At 39.1% G+C, this 24961-nt stretch overlaps 4 protein-coding genes, 2 non-coding genes and 1 pseudogene across 10 annotated transcripts; 3 read left to right on the forward strand and 4 right to left on the reverse strand.

Annotated features, from left to right (window-relative positions):
- Nucleotides 1-855: 855 nt before the first annotated feature.
- Nucleotides 856-1302, reverse strand: LOC148926870 (uncharacterized). The gene has a single exon (XM_089058028.1). The coding sequence runs from the start codon at nucleotides 1252-1254 to the stop codon at nucleotides 1045-1047; it is 210 nt and encodes a 69-aa protein (XP_088914154.1). The 5' UTR covers nucleotides 1255-1302; the 3' UTR covers nucleotides 856-1044.
- An 847-nt stretch (nucleotides 1303-2149) lies between these two features.
- On the forward strand, nucleotides 2150-6475 carry LOC125190525 (CBS domain-containing protein CBSCBSPB1-like). Of its 2 annotated transcripts, none has more exons than XM_089059402.1 (15): nucleotides 2150-2425; nucleotides 2500-2714; nucleotides 2967-3141; nucleotides 3217-3349; nucleotides 3441-3611; nucleotides 3690-3765; nucleotides 3873-3986; nucleotides 4099-4165; nucleotides 4255-4360; nucleotides 4555-4622; nucleotides 4699-4802; nucleotides 4877-5007; nucleotides 5216-5301; nucleotides 5381-5470; nucleotides 6049-6475. In XM_089059402.1, exons 2-15 carry the CDS (start codon nucleotides 2533-2535, stop codon nucleotides 6229-6231), a joined length of 1686 nt encoding a protein of 561 aa, XP_088915528.1. In that variant the 5' UTR covers nucleotides 2150-2425; nucleotides 2500-2532; the 3' UTR covers nucleotides 6232-6475. The 2 variants fall into 2 exon arrangements, with proteins under 2 accessions (XP_088915528.1, XP_047943802.1); XM_048087845.2 differs by having other exon boundaries at nucleotides 4555-4613.
- Nucleotides 6476-10338: 3863 nt separating this feature from the next.
- LOC125186867 (non-specific phospholipase C6-like) lies at nucleotides 10339-12340 on the forward strand. Its single transcript, XM_048083343.2, has 3 exons — nucleotides 10339-11592; nucleotides 11660-11836; nucleotides 11914-12340. The coding sequence occupies exons 1-3, from the start codon at nucleotides 10518-10520 to the stop codon at nucleotides 12213-12215; spliced, it is 1554 nt and encodes a 517-aa protein (XP_047939300.1). The 5' UTR covers nucleotides 10339-10517; the 3' UTR covers nucleotides 12216-12340.
- Nucleotides 12341-12378: 38 nt separating this feature from the next.
- On the reverse strand, nucleotides 12379-12460 carry TRNAS-UGA (transfer RNA serine (anticodon UGA)). Its single transcript has one exon. It is a non-coding gene; the product is annotated as a tRNA-Ser (tRNA).
- Nucleotides 12461-14518: 2058 nt separating this feature from the next.
- Nucleotides 14519-18240, forward strand: LOC125189122 (nuclear transcription factor Y subunit C-1 pseudogene; annotated as a pseudogene). Of its 3 annotated transcripts, none has more exons than XR_016130838.1 (2): nucleotides 14519-15403; nucleotides 17981-18240. The product of XR_016130838.1 is annotated as a nuclear transcription factor Y subunit C-1 pseudogene, transcript variant X2 (transcript). The 3 variants fall into 3 exon arrangements; XR_016130839.1 differs by lacking the exon at nucleotides 17981-18240 and adding an exon at nucleotides 17546-17971 and having other exon boundaries at nucleotides 14521-15389; XR_016130837.1 differs by having other exon boundaries at nucleotides 14529-15389.
- A 505-nt stretch (nucleotides 18241-18745) lies between these two features.
- Nucleotides 18746-18819, reverse strand: TRNAI-AAU (transfer RNA isoleucine (anticodon AAU)). Its single transcript has one exon. It is a non-coding gene; the product is annotated as a tRNA-Ile (tRNA).
- A 1112-nt stretch (nucleotides 18820-19931) lies between these two features.
- On the reverse strand, nucleotides 19932-22211 carry LOC125188672 (acetolactate synthase 2, chloroplastic-like). Its single transcript, XM_048085667.2, has one exon. The coding sequence runs from the start codon at nucleotides 22131-22133 to the stop codon at nucleotides 20181-20183; it is 1953 nt and encodes a 650-aa protein (XP_047941624.1). The 5' UTR covers nucleotides 22134-22211; the 3' UTR covers nucleotides 19932-20180.
- Nucleotides 22212-24961: the final 2750 nt, after the last annotated feature.

Genomic DNA, 24961 nt, shown 5'->3' on the forward strand with positions numbered 1-24961 from the left:
ATCAGAAAATATATTTTTTAGGATAATTTATCATTATTCTTCAGTATTATAACTAACATTTTTCTTAATTAGGACATCCACACAATATGGACATCGTCGTCATTAAAGTATTTGAGGAAGTTAAAAGATAGAAATATTTGAAACAAATATTTTCTACCAGTATTTTTTTTATACTCCTATTAGATAAAGTAGCTCTTTCAACACATGGGATAAAAAGATGATGAAAAAGACTGATGTTAATTAGGTGCAATCTTGTATTCAATGGAATCATTCGGTATTTCCAATTTGTATTTGACATTTCATTTGCTTTAATTCAGCGTCTATTAATCTATCCTGATTGTCGACAATCTAAAACTAACTTTTTCATTTTCCAGTTTTCAGTTCGACATGACCAAAAAATAAAAGAAATTTGAGCGGTTTCCTTCGATTATGCTTTTAGCAAAGTGTTTGATATTTGTTTAATTTCTTTTCTCTTCTTTTTTTTCAAAATTTATTTTCTCTTCTTCTTTTTTGTCGAAAAAGTCTTGAAACTTTTCAAGCCCATACATAGTGAGCTCGTCAATTTTTTGAGCAATCATTTGTAGTCCAGGCCTCAATTGTGTTAAATAGCCTCCATTCCTCAAAGCCCATCTTATCACAAATAAAGAACTTATATAATTGGACTTTATTAATTTCAGCTTTGTTTGAATCATATTTTAACCTTTGTCGACTTATTGAATCATCATTTCAGCATTGAAATTTAGATTTTATTATTTTAAATAGACGCACTTAAGTAATTCAGTGATTATGATTCTATATAAGTAGATTTTTAATAATTCACGATGAAATTTTCAAGAAATTACATTTATATCCCATAATAGTTGCCACATCACACATGCATCAGGTGGATCTTGCCGGAAAGAGATTCTTGAATTTGAACAATTGGTATTAGAATGTAGATACATGCTCGACCATATGTAATTCAAAGAAAGCAATGCCACATTGCAATCAAGACTTAATTACAAAAAAATAGTACATAAAAATGTGGATTAAAGAAATAGGTGGCTAGCCCATGTATATGTGAAGACGTAGTGCCATAATAAGAATAGTAAAAACTCCGAAAAATATGAGAGTGTGGATCATCACAGCCTTGCCGTTGGTGGTGAAGTTCCCGAACTCGATGGGTCGGGTATTGCCCGGTATCTGAAACAGGATGCCCGGAGACAGAAGAACGAAGAGGAACAACCCGATTAGAATCGGACCCCAATCCAGCATCTTCGATCAAATTCTTGAAAACGATATTTGTGTTTACTGTTTGATCACTTGATTTTATGGTGTGTTTGCTTCCGTTTTAAAGATGTTGAAAAGGGGGATTTTGTGTCTTTAGCTGGAGGCAACGGATCTTGATTGCTTTGGATCTAGGGTTCTAAGATGCTTTGCATTCTTAGTTTAAGACATGTTCAACTTTTGGCTTTTATCCTTGGGAATTTTATATACATGTATGATATCAATTTTAATGCACAAGGGAGAATGATTAGAAGAAGAAAAAAAGAAAAAAAATATGATGAGAAAGCTTCCATAAATACATAGGAAACTTGTTGAATAACAAAAATGCAAAGTTAAGATAGGGGGAGTATTTATTCTAGTGATAATAATGATGGCAATATATTCATGATATGTTATATCTTGTTAGATTCAAAATATAATATTACATATCTGTTTCATTATAGTTGAGTCATTTTTTTTACTCGTCATCATTGTACTTGAGTCATTTTCTTTATAAAAAAATTCAATACATTTAATCTCTTTTATTATATTTTGTCCTTACTTTATTTTGTTTTTTTATTGATTTACTTTATTCTCTTTTTCATTTTATTTTTTGTATTTGCATATCCATAAGAAAAGCTTAACTATGGTTAGACGAGGGGAATACTTTTTACCAAACAAAAGTGTTATGTAACAATGTAACCTGCATATTTGTGATTTTTGATCTCTATAACATGTAATAAAAATGTTTTATAGAAAGGACAAAATTTAAGAGTCATATAAGTAATCGAAATTAAAAGGTCGCCGCCAACTTAGTTGCATAAATTTATAGCCAACTTTCAGAAATGAAGATAAAAATTGTCCAACATTTATCCAAGTAATCAATGCACTATTTTGTTTTAGATAAAATCATTTTTTGTAATTTAGAGAAAATCCTTCTCCTTTGTTTCCAAGAAGACACAAAACAATGGATGCAACTTCCAAATCAAAGAAAACATCATTATAATTTGAAGGCTGAGTTCTCCTTCTCCGTTCCCTCTCCATCTCCTCATGACATCCCAACAATTTCCAATCCCATAAACAAAACAACCAAACTAATTCCCCACTTAAAAAAAAAAAAAAAAAAAAAAAGGCTCGAAGCAATCGCCATTTCACGGTGAATACAGCTTGCTCACACCTGGTAATTTGTATCCAATTTTGCATGCATGCGTCCCGATTTCCTTTAAATTATTGGTTTGAATTGAATGAATATAGGAGGAGGAGGTGAGTTATTGTTAATCGGAGGAAATGACGACGAGTCAAGGGGGACTATCAGCCTCCACCAAGAGAAGCTTGTCGTCCTTAATTATGCATTCTCCCTCTCAAGCCCGGAAGAAATCCATCGCCGCCTCCGAAGGCGCCGGATCTTTCTTAGGCTCTCCCTCTCACCGCAAATCTCAATCTCTCTCTCTCGGCACTCCCCGCTCCATGTATCTTCTCTTATTTTTTATTTCTAATTCATCAACTTTGTGATTTAGGAATATGATTCATTTGATATTGAACCTGCTGCAATTTCGATTGTGAATAATTCCTTAGTGTGTTATTTGTGCTTCAAGTTTTGATTAATTTCTATTTTATGGAAATGAATTTCATGTCTAATAGATGGATGTTTGGTAGTACATTTGAAGAAAAACAATAGTTTTAGTGTGAGTATTAAACTATTAAAGCATTGTGTTTGATAGAAACAGGGGATTATCAGGGGAGAGGACGGTGAAGAGACTGCGTCTGTCGAGAGCCGTGACAGTACCTGACACTACGAGCATTAAAGAAATTTGTCAGCGGATGGCTGCAAGAAGAGTTGATGCTTTGTTGCTCACTGACTCTAATGCATTGCTCTGTGGGATCCTCACAGACAAGGTATCATCATCATCATCATCAAATTTACTTCTTCTCCTTTCTTTAATAATGTTACTACAATTTATGTTAATGAAGGATATAGCTACAAGAGTCATAGCCCAAGACCTTAGCATAGAAGAAACACATGCTTCCAAGGTTATGACCAGGAACCCCGTGTTTGTTCTCTCCGACACTCTTGCAGTTGAAGCCCTCCAAAAGATGGTTCAAGGTGTGGAATGACATTTCTAAAATTATGTCATCAGATTTCCAAATTTAACTATTGCCTTATGTTTCACTAATACTGGGATGTTTGTTGATAGGAAAGTTTAGGCACCTACCTGTTGTGGAAAATGGTGAGGTGATTGCGCTGCTTGACATTACAAAATGCTTGTATGACGCCATCTCCCGTTTGGAGCGTGCGGCCGAGAAGGGGAAGGCCATTGCAGCTGCTGTTGAAGGTGTTGAAAAGCAATGGGGCCCCTCAGCCTCAGGTAATTAGTCTTTCATCTCCGTTTCCCCATTCAACTGTATAATTATTCTAATTGATATGATGTTTCAACATTTTGCAGCTCCCAACACATACGTTGAGACACTTCGAGAGCGATTTAAGCCCTCCCTGTCTACCATAATCTCTGAGAATACAAAGTAGGTAATATCTTCACTTGTACTATTATTAATTCATTATATAATGTTATATAGTATGACCTTCGATCAGAAGATGAAAATTTTCTATTTTTGTGATGATTAATTAGGATTGCTGCAGTTGATCCAACTGACACCGTGATAGTTGCTGCAAAAAGGATGCACGAGAAACAAGCAAGCTGCGCTGTCATAACAGTTGATAACAAACCTCAAGGGATACTAACGTGAGCTACATGTTCCAAACTAATGACATTAATTCACTTAGATATGAATTACTATAAGTTATGTGGTTTGACTCTTTCTATCAATTTTAATGTACTTGACATTTCCTCTTAGTTCAAGAGATATCGTGAGGCGAGTCGTAGCTGTCAATCTTCCAATAGAAACCACTCTAGTGGAGAAGGTACGTATATACATTCTTTATACTTTTCACTTTGTTCCAACTGATGAATTAATTGATTAGTAATTTGAGTTGTAATCCTTTATGTATAGGTGATGACTGCAAACCCAGAATGTACTTCGGTTGATTCTTCTATAGTCGAGGCTCTTCACAGCATGCATGAAGGGAAGTATATGCACCTTCTAGTTGTTGATAAAGGTAGACACCCCCTCCTTGTTTTGATCAAAGCTTACACGAGTACTTTTTTCGACGTATCATTGGATAATTGCCGAAATTGTTCTATCTAACAACAAATTAGATAAGTTAGACCGCATAATTTTAGATATCCAACTTATCACCCAAAATAAATCTTCTGTTTAGAGACTAATAATATCATGACGGTGATGATGCAGATGGGGTACTTGTAACTGTTATCGATGTGCTCAACATAACTAATGCAGCTGTAACCACTGTAAGTCAGGTTCGAATTTCACTAATGCCAAAAAACACGAGAACTTAACTCTTTGCATATCCTTTAAAACTTGAACTTTTAACAGGTTGGTAGTGCTGGATTTAACTCTGAAGGTGCAAGCAGCATGATTCAGAGTTTCTGGGACAATGCAATGGCGTTAAACCCCGACGAGGACGATGAGATCAGGAGGTAGGTGCATCGTCACCATCGGAGCTTGTATCATTCTTGCTGTTTGTTGCTGATTTTTGCATATCTTTTGTAAGCGTGGCTTCGTTCAAGATGCAGTCTGAGGGGGGTGAGACTGCTCTCTTCCTTCAGCAAAATTCTTCCGCTGCGAACGTTTTTGCTTTCAAAATCCAAGACAAGAAAGGAAGAATGCATAGGTTCATTTGCGGTGCGTTTTTCCTTCTACTCCTCTACAAAATAAAGTAGATTAATTTGTCATTGTGCAACATCTCTTATTGCATTGTTTTGTAAATAGCATTGTGAAATAAGTAGAGGAAATCGCAATTTAGAATAGAGGATCTTGTATGCCAGATAGTGCAACGATCATCCATTCGTATGGTCCCAAAAGAAATTTGATTGTGCTGTTCCACATTCAGATACATACAACATGACTGAGCTCATGACAGCAATCCTTCAGAGAGTAGGAGCTGAGATCGACCGCAACAACCTACCACAGATTCTGGTACACATTAGCGCCACCTCTCACTACGTCTTTCTAACTTCTATCATATTTCAAAAACTCCCATTCTCATCTGTGGCAGTATGAAGACGAAGACAAGGACAAAATTGTCCTCGCATCCGATAGCGACCTTATTGCAGCCGTGCACCATGCAAAGCTAGTCGGCTGGAAGGTAATGCCTTGTCGTTTAATATATTTTGTAGCGACTACGGTATCTAAAAATAAACCTACATAAGGCACACCAACAAAATTGTCTAATAGTGACATAATCTTAGTGTCACCAAGAGAAACATCATAATAAAAATTTAATTACATCCAAGCCTACATCTATATACTCTTGTTCCATATGAGAATACACCCTCAAATGTACTAATTTTGTAGCACCAATGCACCATAATAGTTATTCATCACAAGATGTCACAGTTATAAGTGACACATGAGTCTCAGAATTCTATAAAAATTGTGTCACTACTACTATTATATTGTGACATTGTGAGTCTGTATGGAACTTCTATGCTTCGCAAAATTCCTTGTAAAAATTGTGTCACTACTACTACTATTATATTGTGACAATGTGAATCTGTATGGAACTTCTATGCTTCGCAAAATTCCTTGTAAGTTGGATGATGTGCCGTCGCGAGTTGATATGAGCATCATGAAACGATAATTGGCGATGCAATTTTTCGTTTCTAAATTGCATGTTTTTCTTGGCAATGTATATACTAATGAACTCTACATTCGTGGAGGCAGGGACTGAGGCTACATTTAGACTACTCAGGGATGCTGCAGCATCGGAAAAAAGTGTTCGACTCAAGAAGCATCCAGTACGCTCAACGCGATGCATCATCTCAATCATACGGAGGCCTTGCAGCTGGGGCAGTGCTAGTCGCTGCTTTAGGCGTGTACGCGGTATTGAGGCGAAATCGGAACTGATAAAGGTATCTACTTGCAGGCAGGAAAGAAATCAAAACCGAGTTTATATAAGCAGCCCCATTCATATGGAGTATGATATTTTGTGATGGAAAATTTTGGATGTAGTTAGATACATATCTTTTTTGAAGTAGGGAGTTGTCTTTGAATGTGTGAATTGGAAATATCATGGGATGGCTTCCAGTCCTCATTGTAAACTGGAACATGATATCAATGCAATTGTGAATTGGGTTCTTTTGCTTATTAATCTTAGATTCGTAAACCAATGCCTCTGTTTTGAGTGCATCTTAATTTCCCTTTTTCTTTTTTCTTTTTCTTTTTCTTTTTCTTTTTCTTTTTGAGTGCATATTGAAAAGGCAAGACGAAAATATTTAAAAGGAAAAATCAAAATAAAAGGCAAAATTGATAGCATGGCATTATTGGAGATTGAATAATCAAGAAAAAGGAGGTGGGGAATTTCATCAAATATCGTCTTTATCACGTGGTGTGCACTGATATTTTTTTCCTTCAAAAGCCAAAGAATTTTATTTTTGTCTCTACAATACTTTTTTGCGTGCTTTCAGCTTAGAGCATTCCTATTCGTGCTCTTAGCTAAGAGCACGGAGGGTGGGCCCAAACCCACTTTTACTCCTTCTCCTTAGCTAAGAGCATAACACCCACATCCGTGCTCTTAGCTAAGGACAAGTTCAAGGGTTCCACCATTCTATTATTTAATTTAAATACTCCAATTATTAAAAACATTTCTACATTATAAAAATACATTAAAAAATAAAAATTACATAATTAAAATCCTAAAAAATAAAAATTACATAATTAAAATACTAAAAAATAAAAATACATAATTAAAATCCTAGAAAATAAAAAAATATATAATTAAAATCCTACAAATTAAAAATTTTACACATGTGGAAGACAAGTCCTCTAACCCAATTGCCTCTTGAGACCCCGGATCATTTGCTCATGTGTTGCAAGTTGATCCGGAGTCATCTGAGACGTATCGTTCATATAGAGTTGACTCAAGATGGCCCACAACGTGTTGTTCGGGGGTGGAGGAGGCACAAAGGGAGCGGGGGCGGCGGGGGCGGATGGAGTCGAGGCGCGACGGCGGGGGCGGTTGGCCGCCGCCTTCTTCCTTCCTTGTGGGCGGGAACTGCTCGGGCCAGCGTCGGGGCTACCCAAGTTAGCTCCGGCAAGCTGGGTAGCCACATCATCGGAGGCGCCGTCGGATAGGGCTACCGACCTGGACCGTTTGCTGGAGTAGCTGGAGGAGGATGCTACTATGCCGCCCCTATACTTCGGATGTAGGCGCCCCTCCTGCCAACAATCGAGGTACTTGAACGGTTTGAACTCCTCCCGTTGGTATGCCGCCAAGGCGGCGGTGATGATGTCGAGCTCGTTCGTGCCGCTCCCCGCCGACCGCTCTTCCTGGAGGTAAATCCCCTAGAACTTCCCGATTGCCTCGTTGCATCTGTAGACGCAATTGCGAACCATCCTATCATTGCGATAGATGGTTCCCGTCGGCCGGGTTTCATTGTAGAGGCGAGTGATGCGCCACTGATAAGGCTAATTTCATGCATCGGTTATGTGGTGAGAAAACACTTTATTCTGCTGGGTCTAACGCAGATTTTAAGCCAGATGTGTGAAGGAGACGCTAGATCCAGGGAAAGCTGGAGGCGATGGACTAGCAAAGGAAAATGAAGGAAAGTGAGCAGAATTGAAGAGAAAAAAATGGCTAGAAGAAGGAAGTCAATAGCTGAGGGCAACAAAGACTATTTATACCTCGCTGGACCCACTTCAACGCCTATAAATAAAGGAGCATGCAGCACACACAGAATATATATGATTTTTGCTCTTAGCTCACACACTCACACACACTTGGTAAATGGGAATTCTGGGATAGTTTAGGGTTTCTAAGGGGTTCATCTTCAACGAAAGTCAGCGGTAACACCGTCCTCTCGGAGGGCGAAGAAACAATCTGCTTTTAATTCAGTTTTCGCACTTTTATTCCGTCGAACTTCATTGTTTTGGAAGTCGACTTGGTCGTTGCTACTTATCGGTTATCTATGTATTTGGTTTATGTCATGTTGGTGTTATCTTGTGTTGATTTACGATTCTGAGTTTTGTTTGAAGTTTTATTTCGGCAGTTGAATGTTAATCTCTGTTTTGGATAATTCTGTGCTTGATCTGGGAAAGAGGTTGTGGATCTGAATTGTTGTTGTTGATCGGTGGTTGTTTGTTGAATCTGAAGCTATGGATATACTTTTGGTCAGAGTTTGTGTCGGATGCTTGGATCCGGAGTGGATTTAGCATCCGGGGTTGGATCTGAACAGGGGAACCAAGTTGTGCATGGATTTCGAACTCTTTGCTCTCTTTTCAATTTACTTCGTCTAGTAGCCGTAGATCTGCTTAGTTTTTTAATTGATCTTCGTTAAATTGCTTTAAATTCAGTCTGCTTCGTTTCCGATTCATGTTCTATCTCTGTTTTACTGATATTTTTTTATGCAAATCGATTGGAGAAGATGATGTCGTTGTTAGTTAGTACTTAGTTAGTTGTTTTCCAGCTTTTCATCCGTACTTTACCTTTTCAGCAAATGGTCCCCACCGTCAGTTTATTTCCCAGGTCTAGGTAATTTAGAAAACAACTTCTTAGATCTAGTGATTGTCTCGTTTTCCGGTTTTCATGCATGATTTCTGTTCTGCCTAGATCTAGTTGTTAGCGTAACAGATTTCACTCCAAGTTAGTTTAATTTCCTCAACCCAAAAATGCGTGGCAGCAGCCAACCCAAAAATAGTCCTGAATCCTTGAGCATGCTTTATTACGCATTCATCTCTGTGGGATCGATCCCTACTTCCCTGTGCTAATTTTAGTATATGTGGTTGAGGGTTTTTGAAGCGATATTCTGTGTGTTCGACGACCGAGATTTTCCAACGATCCGTGAGTTCCTAGACCTTGTGATCTAGTGGATTCACTGGACCTAGGAGACTTGTTATTCCTTTCTGTGCACACAATATTTAACACACATACACTCCCGTGGGCTTCAGCCACCAATACGTATCCCCGGTTTGGTTCGTGCCGACGTCCGGATCTTCGGAGACTGCCAAGTATGCTTTGAACATCGCCATCATCTCACTCGGAGTGTATGGGGTGCGGGTGCCACGAATAGGAGGAGTAGGAGTAGGAACAGAAGTAGGAGTAGGAGTAGAGCTGCTGCTCCCTCCCGATCTGGGTTCGGGTGCCCACCCGAACCCGGGGCGTTTAGGTCTTGCACCGGGTAAGGACGGTAGCCACCCGGAGCTTGCGAACCTTGGGTTTGAGGAGGGGCCGTAAATTGGGTTTCCGAACTATATCCGGCCTCGGAGTCGATTGCCGGAGGGGTGATCGTCGGAGCCGGACATTGTGTAGTGTGGTGGGAATTTAGATGAGAGAGTATGAGGAAAAAAGATGAGAGAATGTAGATGAATGATGATAGAATAGATGAGAATGTGATTTTTTTTGTGTTGAAGTGGGGGTATTTATAGATGAAAATGTGAATTTTGGGGAAAAAAATTGAAAATTAAATTAAAAGTGGGTAGAAAACGGATATAATTTTTTGGGAAGTGGGAAAATATTTTTTTTTATTTAAAAACATTTTTTTAAATAAATTTTGATTTTTTTAAAAAATAAAAAATAAAAAAACGAATTTGCCAACGGCTATGCCGTTGTCCAATCAGAACGTGCCACGTAGGGCTGCTCAGCGACACGGATATGCTCTTAGCTAAAAGCAGCGCCGTGCCGCTGATATGGACGGACGAGCTCTGTCGAGCGGCACGGACGGACGAGCACCGTCCTTCTCACCGCTGCAGATGCTCTTATCAGTACACCTTAATTCTGACAACAACCAATGCAGTTACATTTGTATGTTATTCTCGTAATAGTAACAGCCTAATTGTGCAATTTGCAATAGGCTTATAAAACGACTACTACTAGTAATAATTAAACCAAACAAATTCCAGTAACGCCCATCACTATTGAAATCTAAACTTTAATTGAGGCTATATTAAACGTGGGCTCCCACCATTCAAACCACGATAATATTTATACTCCATACTTTGGCATATCTCTGTTACCTTTTTCTTTATAATTTCTTGGCGATTTGAAAAACGACACTCCACACCCGAAAGCCGTAATCCAGAACATTCTCCATTAAAGCTCCCTTCTTTACCAAATACTGCCGCATTCCATCCCACAAAACTAACATTGTTCACTGCCATCAATACTATTCTTCTTCATTCCATTCTCTCCAATCTCAATGAACAACACAACAATGAGGCACATTTCTTTCATTTTATTGATAATCTCATTCTCATCCATCCTCCCCCAATCCCAGCAGCAGCAGCATCCAATCAAAAACATAGTAATCCTAGTAATGGAAAACCGCTCATTCGACCACATGATCGGGTGGATGAAGAAATCCATCAACCCCTCCATCAACGGCGTCACCGGCAACGAATGCAACTCCCCCTCCTCAAACCCCTCCCAAAAAATCTGCGTCTCCTCCGACGCCCACTTCATCGATCCCGACCCCGCCCACTCCTTCGACGCCGTCTCCCACCAGATCTTCGGCTCCCCTCCCTCCCCCTTCCCCACCATGTCCGGCTTCGTCGACCAAGCCCTCTCCATCTCCCCCAACCTCTCCTCCACCGTCATGAAAGGCTTCTCCCCCCAAAACCTCCCCATCTACTCCTCCCTCGTCCAACACTTCGCCCTCTTCGACCGCTGGTTCTCCTCCATCCCGGGCCCCACCCAGCCCAACCGCCTCTTCCTCTACTCCGCCACCTCCCACGGCTCCACCTCCCACCTCAAGAAGCTCCTCGCCAAGGGCTACCCTCAGAAAACCATCTTCGACTCCTTGCACGAAAACGGCCTCAATTTCGGCGTCTACTTCCAGAACATCCCCACCACTCTCTTCTACCGCAACATGAGGAAGCTCAAGTACATTTGGAAATTCCACGATTACGATCTCAAATTCAAGAGGGATGCCAAGAGGGGGAAGCTCCCGAGCGTGAGCGTGATCGAGCCGAGGTACTTCGACCTCAAGGGGATGCCGGCCAACGACGACCACCCCTCCCACGACGTGGCGAATGGGCAGAGGCTGGTGAAGGAGGTCTACGAGGCGCTGCGTGCGAGCCCCCAGTGGAACGACACGCTCTTGCTCATCACCTACGACGAGCATGGCGGCTTCTACGATCATGTCCCCACGCCTTACGTCGGTGTCCCCAATCCCGATGGCAACACCGGCCCTTCGCCTCATTTCTTCAACTTCGACCGCCTTGGCGTTCGTGTTCCCACCATCATGGTCTCTCCTTGGATCAAGAAAGGAACTGGTATGTCAGTCAGTGTGCGTGTGTTGGCCTAGTGAAAAAGTAGTTGATATCAGTTATTGTGGTGCAGTTGTGAGCAAGCCAAATGGGCCTACTACTAATTCAGAGTTTGAGCATTCATCAATCCCTGCTACAATAAAGAAGATGTTCAACCTCACATCCAACTTCCTCACTCACAGAGATGCTTGGGCTGGCACGTTCGAGCAAGTCTGGGGCGAGTTAGCTTCTCCAAGAACCGACTGCCCCGGTGAATTGCACTTCACAAATCACAGTCTCTTGCTGATGTTGTTTTGTTATGGCATTGATGGATTTTGTTGTGCGCAGAGGTTTTGCCGGAGGTGAGTCCTCTGAGGAGGACAGAGGCGGATGAGAGCAGGGCGCTGTCGGAGTTTCAAGGGGAGGTGGTGCAGCTGGCTGCTGTGCTGAACGGTGAGCATCGGTTGAGCACGTTCCGGGGTGGTGACGCGGGGAAGAAGATGAGTGTGAAGGAAGGGGAGGAGTATGTGAAGGGTGCGGTCTCGAGGTTTATTAGGGCGAGCAAAGAGGCTGTCAAGATGGGTGCAGATGAGTCTGCCATTGTGGACATGAGGTCTTCTTTGACAACTAGATCCTCCATTCATAACTAGGTAGGTAGTTAGTTTCCTATAACAAGTGGTGTGGTTCAAAATATTTTATACTATATGTGATGTGCATATGAAGAATATTTGAGGCTTGTGTTTGTGTTTGCAATAGACTATAGTTGCGTGGTGAATATGAGAATGATAGCTGATAGGTAAAAAAGGCAAAAAACGTCAACAGCAGGGTTCGAACCTGCGCGGGCGAAGCCCAACAGATTTCAAGTCTGTCTCCTTAACCACTCGGACATATTGACGATATGAGATGGTGTGATATTAATCATATAATACTATAACAGTATCCTTTTGGTAATATGATTTCTAGATTTCTTTTGCCTACTAAAAAGGATAATGGCTTTGCTTCATCATTAAAATTTACATCGATATTCTCTAAATCGTCGACATCATTATTAAATTTTTTTAGTGTGTTCGCGTATTTGGTTCTCTTTAAAAAATTTGTAGGCATAGTCGTTGCTACATGAACAAACATTTTGCCAGAGATTTTCTTCCATATCTGCATTCGTATGCTTCCGACTTCCCAAAGCACTTTCTCTCATTTTATACTAGTATTATTGTATCTGCATCCATCAAAAATAGATACTCCCTCCATCCCTAAAAAATACTCCTTCCGTTCCACAGTAATAGAGGCGTTTCATTTTGAGCTCTCGTTTTAAAAAAATGATAATAAATAGTTAAAGTAGAGAGAGAGTAAAGTAAGAGAAAGAATAATGGAGTGAAAAGTCTTATCTACAATATTCTCTCTCTTACTTAACTCTTTCTTCACTTTAACTATTTATTATTATTTTTTCAAAATGAGAGCTTAAAACGAAACGCCTCTGTTACTGTGGAACGGAGGGAGTAGTAAAATACTATATAAATTTATAGTATATATAACATAAATTTTAATGTGCAATTGACAAAGTAAGGGTGAGATATAAAAAGTAAGAAAGAGAAAGGCAGGGGCGGATGTGCATACAATAAAAGAGGGGCAATTGCCCCACCTCATATTTTCATATTCATGTATATATTGTATATTTTACAATTTATTTCTTTCATTTTCGTACTAAATGCCCCTCCTCAAATTCTTAAAATTTCCTTATATGTAAATTTGCCCCTCTTCTTATAAATTCCTGCTTCGCCCCTAGAGAGAAGGAAAAGATAGTGGAAGTAGTGTTAGTAAATTATGAAGTCCACATTATTAATTAAAAACTTTCCATATTTAGATTTTGTCTAATTTTAGGAGATAACCCAAAATGGTAAAACTAAGTACTACTCCCCCCGTCCCATAAAAGTTGAGTCGTATTCCTTTTTAGTCCGTCCCAACAAAGTTGAGTCATTTCCTTTTTTAACAAAAGATAAAACATCTAATCACTCTTACTTTATTCCATCATTTACTTTACTCTCTCTTATCTTTCCTACTTTTTTCATCTCTCCTATTTATTTAATATAAATTCTTAATCTCCGTACCCAAAAGTTTTGTCTCAACTTTTATGGGACGGAGGGAGTAGTATTTTTTAAGGACGGGGGAAGTATAATAGTTTATTATATGTGTTTTAATAGTATGCAATTGGTAAGCAAGAGGGAGGAGAAAAAAAGTAAGAAAGAAGTAATATTAGTAGATTGTGAGATCAACATGAGTATTTGAATATTTAAATCTTTCCACACTTAGAACATAGTCTAATTCTGTGGTTGGCTCAAAATGCTTAAACTAATCTATATTTTTTATGGATGGAGGTAATATATTTTGTGTAATATGGAAGACGATTTTACATAAGTATAGTAAATATTAGTACATACTCCTATTAAAATTAGAGTTGAAACCAATATTTTTTAGAAATTGGAGTCACAAATTAAAAAAAAAAAACTTGAATTTTTTGTGATACTACTATTACATACAGACTTAGGGTTCGGTGTTAAGTGTATGCAGCAAAAACCTTTTCCATTAAAATATGTCCCATCATCCGGGTCAAAATCCACCCACCAATCATATTGCATCTTCATAGATAAGATATTAACCATTGGTTCATATTTTATTCCCCTTTCTAAAATATCACTTTTTATTAATTCATAAAATATATAGGAGTACTACATAAAAACAAAAGTTACAAATTAAAATATTACCGCACTAGCTTCACAAACATAAGCATCGAATTTTCAATAATATCACGATGCTCATATACTCAAAACATACCAGTATAAATCTACATAAATCTGACATAAATCAGATTTCAATTTTTTCGATTAATGGAAACACACAAAAAAAAATCAAAAACACTAACGCCAGTCCCATTGAGGCCATATCATTGTACCACATGCATCCCAAAGTGTACATTTAGCTGGAGCAACGAAATCACACTGATTCCACACCTCTATATGTGAGTGTATGTGTATATATATTATGCAGCTCCCTTTCCAACAAAAACAGAAAGCAAATAAATAGAGAAGAATTCCCAATCTCAAGTTTGCAGCCCCAAATTAGGCCAAGAAAATCGCAGAGCCAATGGAGAACAACCCGCAGCAGAGCGCGACGCCGCCGTACCCGCCCGCCGTAGCTGCGCCGGGGTACCCATCGCAGCCGCCGTACCAGCACCTCTTGCAGCAGCAGCAGCAGCAATTGCAGATGTTCTGGAATTTCCAGCAGAACGAGATCCAGAATGTGAACGATTTTAAGAACCACCAGCTTCCCCTCGCGCGGATCAAGAAGATCATGAAGGCCGACGAGGACGTGCGCATGATCTCCGCGGAGGCGCCGATCCTCTTCGCCAAGGCGTGCGAGCTCTTCATCCTCGAGCTCACGATCCGCTCCTGGCTCCACGCCGAGGAGAACAAGCGCCGCACCCTCCAGAAGAACGACATCGCCGCTGCGATCACGCGCACCGACATCTTCGACTTCCTCGTCGACATTGTGCCCAGGGACGAGATTAAGGACGAGGCGGCCTCTCTGGGGGGTATTGTGGGCCCACCTGCGGGTCCTGGTGGGGTCCCCGTGGTGCCCTACTTCTACCCGCCCATGGGGCAGACGATGATTGGGCGCCCCGCCGTGGTGCCTGGTGTGGATCCGGGGGTTTACGTGCAGCCTCCGCCTTCCCAGGCCTGGCAGTCGGTGTGGCAGACGGGGGCTGAGGATGGCTCCTACGGGAGTGGTGGTGGTGCCAGCAGCGGTCAAGGGAACCTTGACGGTTGAGGGTAACTCAATTATGGTCTTTTTTCTTTTTCTTTTTTTCTATTTTGTGCTGCTTTTTGTTAATTCTTCGGTTTGTTACATAGATCTGGAGCTGCTCTTGGTTATTTTCAGAACAGATTTTTGTTTAGGTTATGTTTTTAGTTGATAATAATATTGTAATTCAATCTATTTTGAGTTGCTGGTGATATGTGTGAAGGTCAATATTGGCGTTTTATTTCCCTAAATAAACTTTTTATTTTTTTCCCTTCTTAATTGTTTTTAATTCTGATTTCATATGTGAATAATTTAATGTCCTCTTTGAGTACTACTGTGTTTTGGGTTGCATACAAGTGACATGGGAATACAGTCTATATTGGTTTCAGTTCTACTCACGTTCAAGGGAATTTGTAATGTCTTAAGTTTTTTTCTGGTATTATAATTTGTTCATACTTCATACTGCTTTGCTTAATTCGCCTTGTAAATTTCTAGGAGTTGACCGAAAACGGTATTTAGTTCAATGCATAAGATGATAGTCATCACTTGGAGATGAGACATGTTTGAAACTTTAGAAATGATCAATAGTAGTACTACTATTGTAGACGAAACATTTTGACATTTTAATTATTTAACATCCATATCTTGGTGAATTCTGTTCTCTCGCATCATCTCCATAAGTAGGTTGCTACAGTAAGCTTTGTTAATCGGTAGGTTTCCTTGAATAATCGCGACAGCAGTTAGTGTGTCCTTATGTATGTCGACATAGCTTATCATGGTCCCAGAATTGACAAAGTCTCAGAATTGTTATGCGGTTTGAGGTGATATGAAAGATTTGTGTCTGTTAAGGGCTTCTATTGTGATAATTTCAAGGTCACCCTGATGTGATTCTTTAGTTCTGAATCTTGTAGTGGGGTTTCTATTGCTGTATTGCACCTTTGCTGTATATGCAGCTACCCTGTAAAAAAAACTTTATCTTGTGGAGTTGGTACTATCCAAAAAATTTGAATTTCTAGTCACTGAAAATTCTCAGTGGCTCATAGATCATGAACTTCCTTACTTTGACCACCCGTTGTTTAGGTCAATTTAGTGGCAAGCAAGTTAGCCTAGGAAAGTAATACCTTTAAACTGGAAGCCATTAGTCAAAGATCATCTTGTTTAATAGTAATAAATTATTTCCTTGAACTTTGAAGCACATACTAAGCTCTTTAGAGGTGTTTCGTATGATGGAATGGAATGAAGGTGGGTGAAATGAGGATAGAATTGGATTGGCTATTTTCATGTTAGAGGAAGGAATGACTAAGACTTGTCTAGTAAGAATGGTTATTCCTAAGAAAGAGTCGTACTAAACAAATTAGTGGAAATGGAGGTAGGACTCACTATCCATTCCCTTCTCTATTCCATCATACCAAGCACCCGCTAAATGTCTGCATTTCCCCCATAATATCTTGTTCTAGCATTACTACTAGTAGCTTATGCAGGCGTACTATAGTTTCCTGAATCATAATTATCCATTTGATGTTGTTACACAATAATAATTTACATAATGCAATGCTGTTATTTAACAGGCTCAGGTCAACCTTCTCCCAATTGTTGTGTGTGTTTCTCATGTTTCTGGTATGTCTAGGCATCACGGAAGCAATTTCTTCATGCAAAACTCATTCTTTGGCTGTCTGTCAGCTCTTTCTGCATATGATTTAGGTCGTTTTCACCTATTAGAATCCAAGCTTTGATTCTGCATCTCATTTTCATTCGCCATCCATGCTATGTTTTAATTTTAAGAGTAGCAGTGTATACCAACTCATTTGTCTCAACCACCTTCCTCAACCTTTATTCTGTAATCCATTTGCATTACATAATAAATCAGCTTTTTGTATCTGGGCTAGATATGCCAATAGACAAACCCGGTTGAAATCAGCAAGCAGTATGTCTATTGGTGATTTTCCTGAACCATCTTTGGAATCAGACTCCTGGTTTTCCTTATTTGCATAACCTGCCATCACACTTGAGATCTTTTTACCACATTTTTTGTGTAATCCTCTAAATTCATCTGAAGAAACTGAGCTTGATGAATCATTATGTGGAGATAAAAAACAGTTGTCCCTGGGATAATGATTTGTTTCCCTAATAAAGGAAAATCGTTTTATCTGAAATTCCCTAATAATGATTCAAGGAACTTTATCAGGAACTGATACTTGCATGGAATGTTGCCAAGAAGGATACTGGAGATTTTGATAAAGTTCATACATCACACGAGCAGCGCTTGAGTCTGTGGGAGACTGCCCATGATGGCCTGATGTGGTTGTGGGGGGATTGGCCTTGCATAGAGTTAACATGAGTTATAAAACATGAAATTTATCGCCATCGTTTGCTTTTCCACTAATATTGTTTTCACTGACTGATTGTTATAGTAAATAATTGGCATCCTCATCACTAAGATGCTTGTACGATCATGTGTCTTTTGCAGCTTCACATGATTGTTATTGCTTGCTTTAAACTAGAATGTTTGCAGTGCCTACCTAATAATCTCGTATTCAACATACCGAAGTTATTTTCTTTACTTGTTTTTTCACATGAATCATGTGCAGACATTAATGACCGGCACTCTTGTTTGATGCAGTTGAAAGTAATGGTGAAGTGACAACGGAGAGTAGCGCGGTGGTCACTTGGTTGAAGCGGAGGAATTTAGGTTATCATCTATAAATGGGGCTTGCATTCTTGCATAAAAGAAGATGTGGTTGTAGGAATTGTATAAAACTTGATCTTGAGTAGGGACTGAGACCTACCAATGCAATCAAAAAACATGTGCAGAATGTTTCCAGTGCAATGATACACTGAACTCATAATTATTTTTTGGTCGAAATTCGCCACTTTGCTCTACCTGTCTTTTACCCATTTCATATCCTCTTTTTCCATTTCTCTTGCGTATCTTGTTTCATCTCAGATATGTTAGAACTGCAGCATCATACCCCTGTGTGTGTGTGTGTGACTGGCTTTAAATTTTTGTTGATAGTATAAGTTGTTTATTTTTGTTGAATAAATTTTTTAATGATCAATCTTCTTTCTAACTGAATAAAGTATTTTGATTAAGATTATTAGTCATACAATTAAAAAAACAAATGAACTCTATGAATTTTAGTACTGGTAATTATTTGGACGCGTTAATCAACTCTATGAAATTTTAAAATAAGCAGATTAGACTTACTCATAAAAAGCTTTGAATTGGAAGGAAATGCAAAACAAACATATTTTTATACTCCGTAGTTTATTTGGCGGCTAAACGAATTATGAAATATAAAGTGTGCTAACCACTTATTAATATATACGGAGTACATAATACATGCGTTAAGGATAATAGAAAATTTTAAATAAAATATTAAAAAAGTGGCCCATGCAGGTTTCGAACCTGCGACCTTCGCGTTATTAGCACGACGCTCTAACCAACTGAGCTAATAGGCCATCTGCTTATGTTCATCAATATATCAATATTACAAAATCATATATTTTGCTTTTTTATAAGTTACCACCACCCATAATTGGAACTCAATATATGTAAAGTAAGACTCGATACATTTATTGCTACTTTACCATATTTTATGTTACACGGAAGTAATCTAAAATTTCTTTAAAGAAAAAACATGTTATCCTTTGAGAGATCCACACATACATGTTATCATGAGATAGTCCAGTAAAAAGAAACATATAATCTCTTTAAAACTCGGGATAAAGCCTGCTAATACTATGGTTTATCTTTAAAAATAATTTATTAGAATAAATAATGGTTTAAGACAATAGGATATTGTCTTTGACCAACTAAAAAAAAAAGAAACGAAATGAGCACTGAAACTCATTAAAAGCCAAAAGCCGAGTGTAAACACAGTGTTCACGCACTGTGCTATATATTACTCCTATAAATATGAAAAGTACTAACACAAATTGGAGTAGGTACAAATTTTATACTCATTGGAGTCTTCTCAACTTTTCAAAATGCAAGATAACTTTAATGGCCAAAAAATTAGTTACAACGAATTCAAAATCAGTATTTCCATCTCACCATGTTAAGTGCTTTTGATAAAGAGAACAAAAAACATTCTATTAGTGTCTTATTATTTGTCACACGAAAAAGATACTCGAAGAGTTTGGCTTTATAGGGAAAGCCTATAAGACTCTCTCATTTTGCTAGTATTTTGAAATGTCCAAAAAAAATAGTCTCATTTCCAAAAACTTGGAAAGTTCTCTTTCATATTTTATCTATTTTTTTTTTCTCTCCCTCATATTTTACTTACTTTTTCTCCATATCTTTTGTCTTACCTCCTTTTTTTTCCTTCTCTCCTCCTTCTCTCTCCCATTAAAACTCTTATCGTTCACAAATGAGACCATTTTGGAGCCCAAAGCGATACTTCGATGTTGTGCCTTTTTCCATCAACAAATTTCTAAATGGAACCTAAGTGAAAAATACACCTATTCAGTGTATCCTAACTCAAGTAAAACACAACACACATTGAACTTTCATACACATGAAAGTAAAACACATTGAACAAAACACACACACACACATGAAGATAACCATAGATTACTAAACTTGATGCATTTCATCATATATAGATTAAAAACAAACAATCCATGCATTGCTGCTCCCCTAAAATCTTACATACATGATAGTAGCATTTATTACACCCTACAGCCAAAGTACATTATACCATAATACTTGCTGACAACATATGTGTTTCAAGTCTCAACCTTTCCAACTCACCTAAATACAAAAACACTAACAACACAAAATAAGATCAAAGATGCTACGAAGCATATCCTTACCGAGCTCAATATTTAGTTCTTCCATCGCCTTCAGTGATCACATCTTTGAATGCGCCCCCACTGGGAATCATAGGCAGCACATGCTCTTGATGAGGGACAATCACATCCAACAAGTACGGGCCGGGGGTATCCAGCATCTTCTGCAACGCCGCCCTCAGATCTTCCTTCCTACTCACTCGGGCTGCTGGTATGTCGCAAGCCTCTGCGAACTTGAGCATGTTGGGGAATATCTGTGACTCATCTGCCGGGTTTCCTAGATATGTGTGAGCGCGGTTGGCCTTATAGAAACGGTCTTCCCATTGGACCACCATGCCCAAGTGCTGGTTATTCAACAGCATGATCTTGATAGGAAGGTTCTCCACTCTTATCGTGGCCAGCTCTTGAACATTCATCATGAAACTCCCGTCACCATCAATGTCCACCACCACAGCATCAGGTCTCGCGACAGCAGCTCCAATGGCTGCAGGGAGACCAAATCCCATGGCGCCAAGACCAGCCGAGGTCAGCCACTGCCTCGGCCTATTGTACTTGTAAAACTGTGCAGCCCACATCTGGTGCTGCCCCACGCCAGTGCTAATGATAGCGTTTCCCCCCGTCAACTCATCAAGCATCTGAATCGCATATTGAGGGGGAATTGCATCTCCAAATGTCTTGAAACTCAAGGGGTGTTTGATCCTTTGCTCCTTCAACTCATCTCTCCACGCTGCAAAGTCGAAACTAACACCACCACCCCTCACATTCTCCTCAAGTATCGAATTCAGCCCTTGAAGGGCCAACTTGATATCACCACAGATCGACACATGAGGCTGCTTATTCTTCCCAATCTCAGCCGAGTCAATATCAATGTGAACGATCTTAGCCCGACTAGCAAATGCCTCAAGCTTACCAGTCACACGGTCATCAAACCTAACCCCAAAAGCAAGCAACAAATCACTCTTGTCCACTGAATAATTTGCGTATACAGTCCCGTGCATTCCCAGCATTTGCAAGGCAAAATCCTCATCCGAACCAGGATAGGAACCGAGCCCCATCAACGTGCTTGCCACGGGGATTCCAGTAAGCTCGACGAATTTCCTCAATTCCTCACTCGAATTCAAACAACCCCCTCCTACATAAAGCACCGGCTTCTTCGAATCAGATACTAACCTAACAATCTGCTCCAACAACATCTTGCTAGGAGGCTTAGGCAATCTAGACAGATAACCAGTCAAGCGCATAGGCTGATTCCAATTCGGAATCACCATTTGCTGCTGAATATCTTTGGGAACATCGATGAGAACAGGGCCGGGCCTACCAGATCGGGCAATAAAGAAGGCTTCCTTGACAATTCTAGGAATATCATCAACATCCAAGACGAGATAATTATGCTTGGTAATTGACCTAGTTACCTCGACAATTGGGGTTTCCTGGAAGGCATCGGTGCCGATCATGCGGCGGGGGACTTGGCCGGTGATGGCGACCATGGGGACGCTGTCGAGGAGGGCGTCGGCGAGGCCGGAGACGAGATTGGTGGCGCCGGGGCCGGAGGTGGCAATGCAGACGCCGGGGAGGCCGGAGGCGCGGGCGTAGCCCTCGGCGGCGAAGACGCCGCCCTGCTCGTGGCGGGGGAGGACGTTGCGGATGATGTGGGAGCGGGTGAGGGCCTGGTGGATCTCCATGGAGGCGCCGCCGGGGTAGGCGAAGACGTCGGTGACGCCCTCGCGCTCGAGCGCCTCGACGAGGACGTCGCTGCCCTTGCGGGGCTGGTCGGGGGCGAATCGGGAGTCGTGGTCGGGGGTCTTGGGTTTGGGGGAAGATAGGACGCTTGAGATTAGGAGAGGGCGGCGGGAGCGGGAGGCAGCGGGGGTGGAGTGATGGGGGAATGGAAGAGTGGATCGTGAGATGAGCTTGGGGTTGGTGCGGAGAGGGGTGTTGTTGGTGATGGGTGGGGAGGCGGAGGCGGAAGCAGCGGCCGCCATTGACAGAGACGGCGGATTAGTGTTTATAGGGTTCGAGCTTGGAATTGTTGAGATGATTGCACTTGCAAAACTACGATGGAAATGAAGGCCAAGTTTTAATAAGAGTGTTAATTAGCTGAAATGACGTAAATGGCCTTTCTCTGATTTTTCTATACATCCTGCTCTTGCTTGTTACACAAGTGGTTTTCTGCATGTGTTATGATGATGATAGGAGTATATATTTGGGGTACTTCTTTAAATAAATTACATAGGTGTTTGAACAAAATTTAAACACAATGGCATACTCTCTCTTCGTTCCATGTTAATAGAGTCATATTCTTTTTTAGGAACGTTTCAATATAAAAAAGATAAAATTATTTATATGTTACTTTATTATGTCATCATTTCTCTTACTTTATTATTCACTTCACTTTACATATTACTCCCTCCGTCCTAAAAATATAGACAAACTTATAAAAGGCATTGATTTTAATTGCAATTGATAAATAAGGGAAAGATAAAAAAGATAGTGGAAATAGTGTTAGTGGATTGTGGTCTATGTTATTAGTCGTTTATAATTGGTTAAATATTTTCTACATTTAAACTAGGTTTAATTTTGAAGGATGACCCAAATAGATAAAACTAATCTACTTTTTAAAGACGGAGTAAGTATTTTTTAATTTTAATGCTAAAAACAAATATCTCTATTCACATTGAACATAGTACTTTTTCACATTTTCTATCCCATTGTGTCAAGATAAAGAAGATACTAGAAATCATAAATAAGTATATCTTTTATGCAAATTTTTAAGTACTTTATTGTGCCAGAATCGTGACATAGTATTCAACAGTGGCCAATCGAATAATAAAGAGTGTTTCATCGATGTTTATCAGGGAAGTGTGCTGATTTGAGAAATTTAGGGGGTGTTCGGTTTGTAAGATTGTATCCGAGATTAAATTTGTAGTGTGTTTGGTTCATGAGATTTAACCCCACAATTGAATCATAGATGGATAATTACGGAATAATTAGCTAGTCATAGCTAACCTCTATTACTAAAATAATCTCACAACTCAATCCTAAATTATATCTCGATATTATTTTATCTTGAAAACCGAACACTACCCTAAAAGATAATTACTCTTCAAACAATTTATGTCGTTTTACGTTTTGTTAACTCCACTAATTAAAAACACAACACGATAGCAGACTATTTGGGGTCATTCTTTTATGCGGGGTGGGACCCACCGGCAGCAAACTTTACAAGTAGTCTTTAGTTAATTTAAATGGGTTGACATTAGTTTTAAGACAGTGTAGTAAAATAGATTTTATTATATGTAATTTAATTAATAAAATGTGAGTAAAAGAATATGTGGTTCATTATTAAAAATAGTATTCTCTCCGTCCGTGAATAGGAGTCCCAGTTGGCCATTTTCATCCGTCCGTTATTAGGAGTCCCGGTTAGACATTTTATCTTGGGAGTATAAAAAATGACCCCACTTTTCCCTTAATTTAGAAGCTGCAATTAATTTTAATCCACTTTGATTGCAAATAATAATATAAATGGGTCTCACATTCCACTATCACACACTTAAATTATTACACTCAAACTTTTCTTAAAACCCGCACCCAACTCAACTGGGACTCCTATTCGCGGACGGAGTAATAGTAAAACATAAACATCTCAATGGACGGAGGAAGTATTACTGGAAATAAATGGGGTTCATGACTTCATTCTTTTCTGTGCGGAGTCAATTCAACTAGTTTGACTTTCGGGAATTGATACGAATGGAGGAAACATAATAGCCAAATTAAAATAATCATTATATAATGATATGAAGAATAAACATATTTTATTTATGGAACTAGTTTTAACCCACGTGCGATGCACGACGAAATATATTTTCATCATACGACTTTAAATTATTAATTAATTAATTAAAGTAAAAAATAATATAACTATATAAGATCAAAAATAGAAAAATATACTATAAATAACAATAACAATTCAATAAATATACTCCACTATTTAAAATGGAACCAAGACAAAGACAATTATTTGGACAACGAAGAAGAGAGTATCAAGTGTTGATACTTTTGAAAAGTATGTTTACAACAATAATTCATCTCTCTCTACTGAAAAATGTAAATCACAATATACACATGCGGTACTCTAACTATTGTAAGAAATATTGGGATAAAATTCTCGAGTCAAGAATGTTATGATTCTCCCCTCTCTAAGAATTGTAAGAAATATTGGGATAAAATTCTCGAACCATATATACACGCGGTACTCTAACTATTGCAATCAAAAGAAAGAAAACAACAATACATAAAATGGAAATTACAATGAAAATTATAAAATAAACTGAACTATAAGTCTAGTTGAAAAAACCTCTCTTTCAGCAAGACAAATTACATTACAGTTAGTGCTCTCGGATTGACGTATTATCCCCAAAGATGAAATCCTCCGACGTACATAACATCTCAAACCCGCTAGGCGCCGATGAACTTGTTGGGCTCCAAAAATTGAGTAATACAATGTTCCTAAAATGTACAATAAAATGTTGAGGACTTGAGAGAGAATGGAGAATACTTTTGTTGGTGTATAATTCATGCACAACTCTATGTCTTTTATAGGCACAAAATTAGTCCATGAGAGATCATGGAATTAAAACAACATAATTATAAAATTAAGACAATAGACGTTACAAAATTGGACTTTTCTAAATTCATTTTTGTTGTTATTAGCCATGGATTAAAAGTTATAATACATTTCTTATTATGATTAAATGAGTTCCAATGCAGATTTATTTAGTCCACCAAGATGATTGGCCGTTACTTCACATTG

Source organism: Salvia hispanica, chromosome 5, assembly GCF_029641045.1.
Source record: "Salvia hispanica isolate PSC_SH4W2 chromosome 5, Shi_PSC_v1, whole genome shotgun sequence".
Taxonomy (NCBI): domain Eukaryota; kingdom Viridiplantae; phylum Streptophyta; class Magnoliopsida; order Lamiales; family Lamiaceae; genus Salvia; species Salvia hispanica.